The sequence below is a fragment of the Trachemys scripta genome, chromosome 3 (assembly GCF_013100865.1).
Source record: "Trachemys scripta elegans isolate TJP31775 chromosome 3, CAS_Tse_1.0, whole genome shotgun sequence".
Classification (NCBI taxonomy): Eukaryota; Metazoa; Chordata; order Testudines; family Emydidae; genus Trachemys; species Trachemys scripta.
Genome location: NC_048300.1, coordinates 45,880,173 through 45,893,672, shown reverse-complemented (window position 1 = coordinate 45,893,672; position 13,500 = coordinate 45,880,173). Strand labels below are relative to the sequence as shown.

General features: G+C 37.3%; 1 protein-coding gene across 2 annotated transcripts in view; it reads right to left on the bottom strand.

The window, feature by feature from the left end:
• Window positions 1–13,500, bottom strand: part of SPATA17 (spermatogenesis associated 17) — a 173,667-nt gene that overhangs the window by 149,206 nt on the left and 10,961 nt on the right. For both annotated transcript variants that reach the window (XM_034764602.1, XM_034764601.1), the window contains exon 4: window positions 6,805–6,855. In XM_034764602.1, the coding sequence (XP_034620493.1) occupies window positions 6,805–6,855 (51 nt within the window). The remainder of the gene's footprint in view (window positions 1–6,804; window positions 6,856–13,500) is intronic.

Here is a 13,500-nt window from a genome sequence, read left to right as displayed (position 1 = left end):
TCACACATATACGTAAATTTGTCTTTCTATTAATATAGTGACGGTGAGAAGTAAGTTTTGTACTAAAATTGTAGCATGAATTAAATATTAAATGCAAACATTATTAGAGATGTTATCAAGAGATGACAGTGATTATGAGCTAATCGTGATTTAAGTCATTGCCTGCATTGAGGTGTGGCAGGGAGAAGAGGCTGTGCACAGGCTCCCAGAGTCATTGCACCTGGTGCCACAAGTCCTGTAAGAGGAATAGGAAGTACATCCAGAGGTGGCCCCTGTTACAATGATTTACAATGCATAGCATTGTATCACCCCAGCTCTAATGCACTCTCAGCAGTACACTGGGGGTCTGATCCTAAGCCCAATGAAGTTAGTAGAAGACTTTGCACTAACTCCAATGGCTTTTTAATCAGGCTCTCTATGAGGTTTCTGGTAGCACTGCATGTGCTACAGTTCCCTGGGTCCTGCAGGCAAGCGGCATCATCCTGCAAGGTGCTGACCACACACACTATACTCATTATTATTAAGAAGCAAGACAGTATAGGGCTATTTGTTAAGTAATTAGTCATAATATTTTCATAGAATGCTATCCTTCCAACAAAACTGATGGGAATTATGTAGAAAAAAGGACAAGGGAAATTTCTTACATGTAAATAATTACCTTAATGTAGTCCTGTTTATTAATACACTATATTAGGTCATATGGTCTCCTAAACATAGCATCAGGATAGGGGGATTCATAACGCTACGTACTTTAAATTGTATGCCCCAATTCTGACTATAATGTCCCGAGAATTTAATCAACAACACTGCTCAAACAAGCTCTGCTGCTTAATTCTGACCATGGTGACTCTAAAATAATCACTTAGCACTGTAATATCTGTTTCTTTGGGAATGGAAGTAAGAAGTAATTAGCAGCAGAGTTGTAAGAATTCTTGTAATTTCAGTGCTTGCTGACTAAAAATCAGATTAATTCCTATGTGGACATTCAGAGACTAAGAGGAGGCAGCTTGTGCCTCCCCTATTCAGAGAATGTGGGGGCCAGTGCAGAGGGCTGCTCCCACTCCACATTTTCTTTCCTGTAATATATATCAATATATGTTTTCTCATGTTGACTTTTGTGTATATTTCCTCTTTGCCTTCTCTTTCCCTCCAATCCTTATGTAACTTTCCCTACATACTGTTCTCTATTTCCTTCCTTTTATTTTCTGTCCTTTCTTCTCCTGTTTTACCTAAGATCTTTCTCTACATGTGACACTTCTCATTTCTAACTTACCACTCTCAGCCTTATATCACAGCCTTATATCACTCGCGCCCCCATTCACCTCCCAATACCCATCCCCACAGCCCAATGTCCACACACAGGACTTAGAAATGCTACTAGACACCTAAAAGCCAAAGGGCTACATCTACTAGCTAACATGCAAAAGACTGGGGTCCCTCTCCCCAGCAGCCTGGAAAATTTGAACACCCCTGTACAATTACACAAATAAGGAGGAGGATTTTTCTCTTTTTTTTTGTTGCTCTTGCCCCTACACACCGTCCGTCCCCCCCACCCCTCCCCTCTTGAGGACTCCTGACCAAGGTAACAGCACAATACATATGCTAACAAACTTAAACAAAGGCTTTGTTAAACAAAGCACTTAAACAAATGTGCTGTTAAAGCCATTTAAAGAATGAATGCCCTCCCTAGCCATGTTCTGCTCCTTTAAGGAGCAGAGTGCAGCTCCACGCCCCCTCCGGAGTGGTGGGCCTAGCCCCAAGTCTCTCCGGTACCCTGTACCTGCTAAAACCTTGCTGGTACTGCCTACTGGAGGGTCTTTGGGAGAGGGGCTGCCTATTACTATATATCCGTATAGTATCTAACACAACGGGTTTTGACTAATAGGCACTGCTGTAATAAATAATAATTATATAAGCTGCTACACGCGGAAACAACAAAAGTTAAGTATTAGGCACAGTCCTCTGCACTACGTGGTAGTAAATCTTGTATCACTTTCCCATTCACTTTCTTATACACAACAACCATGCAGAGTAAAAAAGGGAGAGGAAGGGGAAGAGTGAAAATGGGCATATTTGCAGAGATCTGGGATTAAACACAATTTTTAGTGTATGAATGAAGGAGTAACTTGGCTGCCATATAGCTGTTCTCTCCTTAAAGCAGTTTGTACCTTATCTTTATTCACACGATACTCCAAATTTGTGTGGTCCATCAACCTCTTTATGGAAATTTTTCAAGCTTTAAAGACAAAGGCTGAAATCTTGGCCTTACTGGAGTCAATGGCAAAACTCTCAGTGTTTTCCTTGGGGCAGGATTTCACCGCAAGTGTCAAATTCTGCCCTCTATTACACGATTATAAATCCAGGGTAACTCCATGGACTTCAATTGGAGTACGCTAGATATATGTTAGTGTAAATGAAAGCAGATTAGATTTCAAAGTTTGTAATGCTATGATTCCATTTTCCCAATTCTGCATGTCAGAGGCTACATGAGGGCATGAATCTATATAATACAAGTTGTTTAGAGAATAAGGCGTATCTTCAACCTTTTACACAAAGGTTCTGTTTATATTAAAATTTGCTACATAAAAATTGCTGAAAATTTTGCTTTTGCAAGAAAATACAATGTTTTATGATTATATTGCTTTTTAATTCCAAGGTGAATGTTTTAACACTTCTAAAAAAGGCAACTGTGTATGCCCTTCAAAGTAATTAGCAAGTTTCAACAGTGATTGGTACAAAACAATTATTGTCATTGATCAGCACCGAACAGATAATTTTAAACAAAGTCATTGTGTGCTCAGCAGATTACAGCTTGTTAACAGGCAAGTTCTAAATGACCTCTTAAGCTAGTCAAATCAATGATGCATATTCCTCATTAAGTAACATCAAAATGTAAGTGGTCTTATAAATAATGTTTATTTTAAGCACTAAAACAAATGGCAAAACCTTGATATATCAAAAGCCATCTGCTCATGGAGATTTTTTTTATTATTATTATTTTATTTTGAGGGGATTACTTTGGTTGCTGAAAATTCACAGCAACCTTAAATCATCCAAACAGAAAGAGAATAATATCGCACCGCCCAATATTCAAAAAGTAAAATTGATTCATGGAAAATAAATTCAATATGATAAGCTTATGTTTTAAACCATTTCTGAATGCTTCTGTTTTTACAAAGGTGAGAGACAGATAACAGTAGCTAGGGCTAAACAATCCAGGGGCTCATAGAGATGTGAGATAGCTTCTGAACATGACCACTATGAGTATACCCTAGTGTTGAATGTTACTCCTACTATTGCAGTTTTAAGCCTTTTCCTAATGTAACTAACTAGGCTGATACAGTTATGAGGCAAAACACTGATTGTGTACAAGAGGTTAAGTCCATGAGTCACATTTCACTTTTAATCTAATCTTGATTTTAAAAGAATTTTCTAAAGCTTAGAGTATAATGCACTTACACACTAAAGAACCTATTCACGACTTTTATACTCCAGTTTTCTATGAATGTAACTCCACTGATTTCAATGGAGTTACACTCATGTAAAACTGGAATAAAGCAGTTATAAATCAGGCCCTATAGCAGCTATCCCTAAACCCAACAGACCTTATTCTCTACTGGCCTGCATCTTGTGCAGCCATTTACACCTGTGCATAAGGAGGCAAAATGGGTATAAAACTCTACCATATCAAAATGTTAGCATTTTACTTGCATAGGTATCAATGACTACACAAGATGTATGCAATGGAGACTCACAGCCAGTGTTTATAAGTAAATTAAAACAATGGACCAGATCCTCTATTGGTGTAAATTGATATATTTGCACTGAAGTCAGTGATGCTAGGCAGTTTACACCATTGAAAACAATGGGACTATGCAGATTTATATCAGCTGAGAATCAGACCCAATATTATGATTACAAATGTGCAAAAAAAAAGTTTTTTGTTTTATGTTGCATATCAAAGGCCCTACTCTTTTCCTTTGGAGTTTTGCACAAGTATATTTGACTTGAGTATGTAACTGCTTCTGAAACCTGGGAGTGCTGAAAGAGACAAAGGATCTATTTCTGAGCTGATTTACAAATCCTGTGCTTTTCCACTGACATCAGCTGCATGAGATGTAAATCAGTGCAGCATTTATCCCATTGTAGAATACTTTTAAAATAGCTATTAACTAAGCAATAAACTAAAACAAAATATGTATTTCTGGGCAATTGGAGCCTACTCACAAAGGGGGTAGGATTTGCCCCTAAGCGTCTTCAACTCCTAAGATATGTACCAAGGGTGAGATTCTGTGCTATGACTTTGAGAGAATCAGCACTGAACTCACAACCCAGAGGAAGAGGTGACTAAATTGGTTTAACTCACTCTTGTGCCCTCCCAACCTTGGGCTGCTCTAAGGGTGATAGAGGCCCTTGGTATAACCTAAAAAGCTCCAGAGGTCTGTTACAGCAACCACCCAAGGCTGCCCTATGCGGATCTCCATGGCACTGCATGTTGCGGTCCTGACTCCAACATACCCCCTATATCAGGGCTGGAGATGGAATCCTTAGAATAAAGCCTAATGCCTGGCTTCTGCAGCTCCTGCATCAAGGAAATCCTCCCCCATACACATATCAGGCTTTTAGGGCCCTTTTACACCACTCTGGCCCTTTTATGCAGAGTAAAGAGGCCGGAAAGGAATGAAGATCTCATTCTAAAGACTATTTATGTTCTTAAAATTACACATGTGCTTAAATGTATTGTTGGATCGGGACCCAATGGCCCAGGAATGCAATACTTTACACTGCTAACCACATATGTAATGGATACAATAGATTTTGCAGTTTTCCCTTTGACAAACGTTATTATTCTCTGTTTTTATTAAATGAAGTACAAGGATTGTTTGCATCCTTCTTTCTCTAAAGAATCACTGATTACATCATCACTGAGATCAGCACAGTTCTGCCTATGTATTTAGTCAATTAACTTGTGTTCACTTTGCCAGCTGGATGACTGCTTCTACAGCAGTAGAATAAATAAATTATGGGGCCATGCCATGCACTAATATGTATCCATGTTTTCTCTTACAAAAGGCACATGCAGCAGAGTATTTTCCTGTATTTCCTGAGAAAAAATATTTGCAATATTATTAACTAATGAAGTAATTACACTGTCCATTACAAGACCAAAGATACCATCATATGATAGCTGCTCAGTAACCTGTGTGAAATGCATTTTATGGTCCCAGTCTGGTTCCTAGGGCACAAACATACATATTGCACAATATATCACTGCTATTTGCCACCCTTGCTGGCAGTTTCATCAGAGACAAATGGGTCTGGAGACTGAACTACCCCAGCCATCTAGAGGTTTCTTTAGATCGGGGCTGACACACGTTAGCAGGGGTTTTGTGAGAGAAGCTTGCACTGTCACTGCTCATGTATCTGTTCTGTGTCACGGCTATCAATCCAGAACCTTTCAAAAGCATTAACATTCACAACGATACATAAAGTCTGCTGTGTTCTTACCTCCTCTGTGGAGAACTAATACAATTCAAAAGAATGAGATGCTTATTTACACTGCACCTCCTCCTACTGTGAAACTAAAAATGAAGGAGGCAGGAAGATATACATAGGAAATTAGGAAGTTATTGTTTCAAAGCATTTCTGTATGATATCTATAAAAATGCCACAAAAGTTTATTAAAATTTCATTGAAATTTTTCTCAATGATAGCTTCTAGCAGCTGAATGAGAGTTTAGAGGGAGCTCCATATTGATTGATCTTGAAAAATAATGTTAAAATTATTCACTTTTTCTTAGTTTTTGATCTGTATTCCTGCAGTATAAGGATGAAGACTGTGACCGCTGTCTGTGTTTCACTTCCTCTCAAAGATAGCCAATAGCCTCTATGCTCCTCCTACACATTGGCTCACTGGTCCACATCTCAACCAGTTGTAAATATGTCTAAGTTAGTAGCCAAAGGTAGAGACAAGAAATGCACAACATAACAATTAAAATATAAAAAGATGTTTTTTCATATGAAACAATCAGACATATAACAGAATTAGAATATCCTAAATTTATCAACCAGACAAGGTCTGGCTATTCATTAACTATCCTTGAAGGTGTTACAGGCTATTAATGTCTACTCCACTCAGTTCTTTCCTGATTAAAACCACAACGTTAGAAAAAACAACCATTCTTAGTGTTGTTATAAGTTTATTTTAATTGGTCCAAATGTATTTTGCAAATGGATTCAATCAGACACCCTATCAATTTATGGGGCTAATGGGCTCTATGAATATTAAACTACTGCATTTAATAAAAGTTGAAATACGACAGCGGCTAATATGACGTACTATCATATTATCTAATGATACATAAATGCATGGAAGTTCTACTAATTTATTCCAAAAGAATAGAGCATAAAAGTTAAATTAAAGATGTTATAGACACAGATATCATACTATGATTTGGAGGAGTCACACAAAGTCATAGTTTACAAAGATGGGAATTCAGTTTAAGTTTGTACACACACACACACACACGCATATATGTGGGTTGTTTTTTGGTATTTTTGTCTTTTATCACGATATGTTAAAAGGTACAAGAATTTACATACAAATGTCTTAAATCTAGCAGTAAATTTTCAAATACCACCAAGATTACTTAGTGTAACTTTAATTTTTAACTATATGCTATTTCCTCCCCTTTACCATCAGCATATCAATCAAGTTTATATATTCTGGTTTGCTCATTTTATTAAAAGCAAATTCGGAGCACAATTGACTTTTCATTTGTTTAACAAGTGAAGAAATATTTACCCTGACAGCCATTTCATTGTAGAAATTCATCTTCATAATAAAATATGCTGTCTGTGAATCAAGAAAAAAAAAGATGGCATACATTTCAGTTACACAAAGATAGTGCTCCTATTTTTACATATAAAAGATAAGAATCTTTATACATAATACATAATAAGAGTTCTAGGCTTAGAGAGAATAAAATCAAACTTTATATTGAAGAGATAGGCTTCCTAATACATAATGCAGGCTTAACCAGAAAAATCTATGGTAGTCAAAGTAGGAGCTAATGGAGATATATGATCATAAAATGCTCTCCGCTGAGTTTGATAATCAATGGTGCTCTACTGAGAGTAGAATAACAAAGCAGAAATATTCACAAGTGCTGGTGACACGTAGTATTATATGATTTATTCACTGGGGTTCTTTTAGCCAAAACTCACAGAAACATAAAAGGAATTCATATTTCAAGACGTCTGGTTTAATGAAAAATTCAAAGAAATGCTGTCTTTAGTTGAAATCGTTCAAGGATACGGATGCGGTGATGGAGCAAAATTGTGCCTTCCAACCATCTGTACTAAATGTTATGTACTTAGCTGCCTCCCGAGTAATTCTGGGAATTTTGTTTCATTTAATATTCATTTTAACATCATAAGATCATAAATACAATGATACCATGTTACAGCGAATCCCCTGATGTAGACAACATTTCCTAAAGCCCTGGTTTCCTTCCAATAAAGTAGAATTCCTCTCATAGTGAACGGATCCCCTGTTATACTGAACAATCACTTGGCAGCATAGGTTATTTTAATGGATACATCACTTTAAACTAAGCTTTCACATCTGTTCCGCCCTCTAATTACAAATGCAAAATGAACATAATTCACAACTGTACCATAAAAAGTAAAATATAAGTACTTTAAATGCAAGTGTACGTTCTTTATTTAGCACAACATGCGGCTTTTATGTTTTTCTCATGTTTTAGACACAAATCAAAGGCAAAAGTGCTTTCCCCTGATATAGTGAATTTTTTCCCCCATGGCAAACAGGAATTCACTATAAAAGGGTTTCACTGTAATTAGTGTTATTTGAATTGCCTACTCTGATCCAAAGCAAATTGTCTGTGGAGAGCAGCAGGACTGGATTATTTATCAACAGTCTGGGCAATTAAGAAACAGTTGGCTGCAATATGTTATTTACAAATGAATACAATGATGCTACTTCATTTTAAATTCTCTTTCTTCATTACATTAAGTAAGGCATAAGTCCTGCAGTTTAATTAAAGTGAATTTTAAATACTTACTTTAATATTATACTGCTTCACTAATAATATAAACAGAAACAATTGCAAAGATGCCATTTTTATGCAGAAAATTGCAGGAATTCTAATGTATTAAATTTGTATTAAATTTGAAAACATTTTGCTTTCTATGGACGTTCAAACAGCAGCTCAACTCCAAAATTATGAATTAGAACAGTTAATGGCATCTGTCTTAACTTTTCTCTCCATAAATCTTTCATGAATGGTGTTAGCTGTAGACTACAAATATAGCAATGAAATAATGCATTCCATTCCCAGGAATATTCTGAAGCTGTTAGATTAAATGGATTCAATTTTGCTTCACCTCTCATCTTTTCCAAATTTGGTAAGAATGCAAAAGCTGGTACAGCCAGTTTATGAATTATTTTTTTGTTGGAAGTGGCCAGGGTTTGGAAATGACCTTGGGGCTCCTGTTTTGCCACTGAGCAAGAATAGTTTAAAACACCTTTTTGGCTCCTCTCCTGATCTGCTGAGGGAATTCCACTTCTGCATGCTGAGGACGCTTACACTTTTGAGCCAGAACACTATTAAGGAAGGTGACTCTCGTAAAAAGAGGCCTTATAATAGCCTGCTCTTACAAGAGCATGGGACTAAGGCACAGATCAGTCACATGGAGAATTACCCAGACAACTTCCCTTGCTTCACAATACTATACCTGAAATGGAGAGAAAAGGAGGGGGCCTATTCTCCCTTCTCAAAACGTGTGTCCTAGCTGACTCTCCAAATCTTCTCACAATGAAAAAAGCCCCAAGTGTCCACATCAGGAGGCAAAACCCTCCATACCTTCTACCTAGGGACAAATATCTTGACCTCCCCTCTCTTTTACAAACCTCTTCCTCTGACAAGAGTAACAAGCCCTTCTCTCAGCTGATTAAACTGTCATGCATCCCCCTTATGCCCAGTGACAAATAATCCTGCAAGAACTGTTAAGTTTCATACATACAAAGTTTTGGACCTTACAACTTTAGGAGCCTAACAACTCAAGTTCAACAGAGTGTAGGAGCCAGCCAAAAGGGTAGCAAGCTTGTTTCATAGCAGAGGTAACTGGTCAGCATCCTAAGAGCTAATTGATCAGGAGTATGGAGGATATAAATAAGACAGAGAGAAAAGTTTGCTCATCTACATATAACAGTATTTTAACTTTTTTCATTGTACAGGTGATTATGGAAAAAAAGAATGAAGGAAGTAAGAACTGAAATGAAGAAAGGAAATGTTAATTACAGCTTATGATCCTAGAGGAAAAACACCTGATCCTCTAGTAGTAAAATGGAAGCATCCCATCAAGCTTCTGGGTCCCAAATTGGAAAAGGTAAAGAAAGTGAGACAATTTTTTCTAGCATTTTTGTCTCTGGATATTAGCCAGACTGGCACTTATATAGTGAACAATATTAATTAAATCTATATGGTGGAATATGGAGTTGAATCATTCTAGATAGAGCAGTTTAATAATTGGTGTTCCCTTGGCTGCTATAGCAATTAATGTAGCTATTGTATTTTAATTATTCTAGATTTGGTCATTAAATAATACACATTTTCTTGGTTGTTCTAAGCTGATTTAAAAGATACATAGAAATGCTGAGAGTAAGTAACTTCTAAAAGGAAACAAATGCTAACGAAGAATCCTCTCTCTGTCTTTTTCCACCTCCAAACACTTTGTATATGCGTCCAGAACGTGTGACTATGCAACTATTGGATCACTCTCTTTTATGCTCAACAGACACTTTCTTTACTTTCCATATGAGTGAAATCCCGAGGCCCATAACACAATGCCATGTGTATAGTTTCATAGTACAGGGTGCTGAATACTGATGGGTTAAGCCACATTTTCCTGCATGCTACAAAGACAGGCTCTGCAAGCCTATTAACCAGGGGTGTGAAGGGTGTCATGTGTGGTGGAGATGTGGCTGATGGTGCACCATGTGCACAGACCTGCTAGCCACAGCCATCACACAGGACTCAGCAAGTTGTGTATGCTACCAGAGGTCAAAGGCCATAGTGGTGATCATGGTTCACCTGGGAAGATGATCCATATATTGCTTCTGGATTTAGAGAGGGAAAAATCTGTTTTCCTCATTCAACTGTTCACTGATTACCAGCTCAAAGTTTGTATGGACCCTTTTAATCAATAGACTTTCTATTTCAGAAGAAAAAAACAGAAAGAATTCTACCAAGTGCATTTAATGTCAGCTTGTTTGGCAAATGGTGTTGTCCTCCTCATTCTAACTGCAATTCAGGAAAACATTTAAGTATCTGCTTAAGTCCAATCCTATTCACGAAAGCACCAAAACACTTGCTTAACTTTAAGTATGTGTCTGTGTGCTTTCCTGAATAGGGATAATTTCCTGTATTGTGGCCTCTGTCCTGCTATAAAGAGTTTTATTCCAAAATGGACCAATAACTTATAAATCGTTATGCATATCCCTGACGTTAGTATGTAGGGCCTCCTGGGGGTTTACTTCCAAAACAAAGCACTTCTAGAAATTATTTTTGAATTCCTCTATAAGTAAATAACAGCACAGTTAACTATCATCATCAACATTCTCTTTTCTTCTCTGTTCTGAAATACTTCCAGGATTCATCTCCACTAGGAAAATGATCTGTTACTGATGGGTCATTTTCCTCACATAAATGAATCCACAATGCAACTACATTCAGGGAGAAACATCTCTTCAATGGGAATTGGAATGGGGCCTAACATGTAGCCTAAGTGGTGCACAGGCCTTGTGTCACCCTTCTGCACCAATCAATAGAATTTACCCAAGAAGTCACATTGATGGGGATTCCTCAACATGAGTTACTGAATTTGGCCTTGAGACAGCATTGAACTGTGATGTATACAAAGTATTAAAATGTTTTTAATGTAGATCTCTTCAAAGTTAGTAACAAATATGTTCATAATTTATACTGTATTTAGTTACATTGTCCTGAAGCCTTAGAATTCCTTTTATCTTACAGGGATTTCTTGCCCTGTGGGCTGTGTTTCATAGAAAAAAATCTGAGCTACTATTTAGAAAAACAAAACCCAATTCCTTTCCTGCAGGACAAGGCCCCAGACTGTGGAAGAAATTTTCCATTCAGTCCAGCTTGCAGCATATGAATAACCAGAATGAACACAAAAGGTTAATTAGAACTTTAACTTGACAAAAATAGTCAGAAAAACGTTATATAAAAATATTATATAAAAATATTTTTATATCACACCTATCTTTAAAAAATAGTAAGATACATAACTAATTTGCAGGATGACTCCATAAAGTTATAAACTCAATTAATTTTATTTACTGGATTTGGGCACTATGAGGGAGGTACACTGGAATACTAACAACTGAAAATACTAGTAGTGATGCACATATGGAGAGCAGATCTGATGAACCTGAGCCTTTGCTATTTTCCGCATCAGTGCTACTTTCATTTCACAATTTTGAATATAATAATTAAAATGATTTATTATCAAGTAATCATGGGTATTTTGTGCATATGCTTTACCTTGTTTGCTGGCAACTGATACCAATCTAGTCATTATCAGCAGACAAATTTTAAAGTGACCAATTATTTTTTTATCTAACAATTATCATGTCCACCGCATCCTGTTTAATTATCATTAGAGTCATTAAGATAATTGTTAAGAAGAGTTTAACACAAATGTTACTACTATTTTAACTTAAATTTGTCCTAAATTGCTAGACCATTTCATTGTTTGAAACATTCCAAGTTGAGCCAGCCCAGTGGTTTAATAAAGGTAGCACAATATGCTAGTGCACAGACAATTTAGGCACAAGACTCAAGTTCATTCTCTAAATCCAAAGGCATAAATATGTGGGAGCAGTAAGGAGCCTACTGATTAATAGGGAGAAAGATGCACCTGATATCATTCTGCAGAAACTCACATGGCTAACTCAGAAGTTGTACTGACAAACTCCAGAAGTTGTCAAATCCAGTCCGCCTCAGTCAAATTGCTGTTAAGTACAACATAAGATACTGAGGGGGTGAAGTTCTTCCATGCTCACCACTGTGCAACTGAGAAGCCTTATGGGGTGTTTTTGTTTCTCTTTTAATCACCTGGCATTGGCTACTACCAGAAACAAGATGGATGAATCATCTGATCTAGAATGGTAAATCCTATTATCCTGTCTTTTAAATATATAGGCTATTTTGCCTTTATTTGTCCTCTATCACCTTCCAGAACTTCAGGGGAAGCTTGAGTCTCTAGAGCCCATATAATTTGAAAAGTCTCCATTTGAAGCAATTTCATCTTGTGCATGAGAGAAATTGTCTTTTAAATCCATCCTTCAGACTGATGCTTTGCTGCTCCCTACCATTTTCTAATTTCTTGACCTCAGCTTCAAGATACCTGCTTGCCCCCATTGCTAGTTTTTCTCTCCCATCGTTGTTACTGTTTCTGCCCAGTTCAGTACATAAACTGGGAGACTTAGAAAATGATGTGCCCTGCACAAAGTGTGTCACAGTAACCACAGTTAAAACCACTTTTCATTTGTTAAGAACTTTCGCAGATGCGATGTAATTAATTTAAAGGGTGGAGAGCTGGTTTATTTTTATTTTAAAATAATGTTTGTTATTCTGACAGACTGAAGGGAATTTTGTGTTAATTCGAAAGAGACTCACTCGTGTCACAAAACTGAATTGCTAGGGCAATTCTTTGAAGAGAAACAATAGAAAGTGAATCAGGCCACTAAGAGCTGAGGTCAAACAGCCTCAAAGGGCAAGGCAATACGCAGGGCACCACTGGTGAAGAACAGTCTTGCAATTCCTCCTCCATGTCCCAACCCAGCAAAATGATGATGTCTTGTTCCCTTTGTGCCCCTTTGAGAGCTCTACATCAGAAACTTTGTCAGTCTGTGTAACCACTCTCAACGCACCTCCCACATATACACCGCTACCTCGATATAACGTGATCTGATATAACACAAATTCGGATAGAACGCAGTAAAGCAGTACTCTGGGACGGGGCGGGGGGGGGGGGCCTGCGCACTCCGGTGGATCAAAGCCAATTCAATATAACGCAGTTTCACCTATAATGTGGTAAGATTTTTTGGCTCCTGAGGACAGCGTTATATCGGGGTAGAGGTGTATATATAAAAAAATGACTGAACATCAGATGATGCCATTACTATTTTAGCCACAAACTGATTATTGTCTACCAAAAGATTGGCATTTGAATATGTGAATGTCCAGAGATATCTGCCTGTGTAGATCTGGTGATCTGAACAAAAAGTGACATTGACCTGAGTGCAGAGGGTCAACATAAGGCCTATGTGCCACCTGTGTCCTACTAAAGCCCTCAAAATAAGTCTGTGGTCAGGTGCAAGAAACAGAGACTGTTGTTCCTTGGTTCTGATTCTTGAATGTCAAGATTAAATTGCCATCTTCAGAATTTT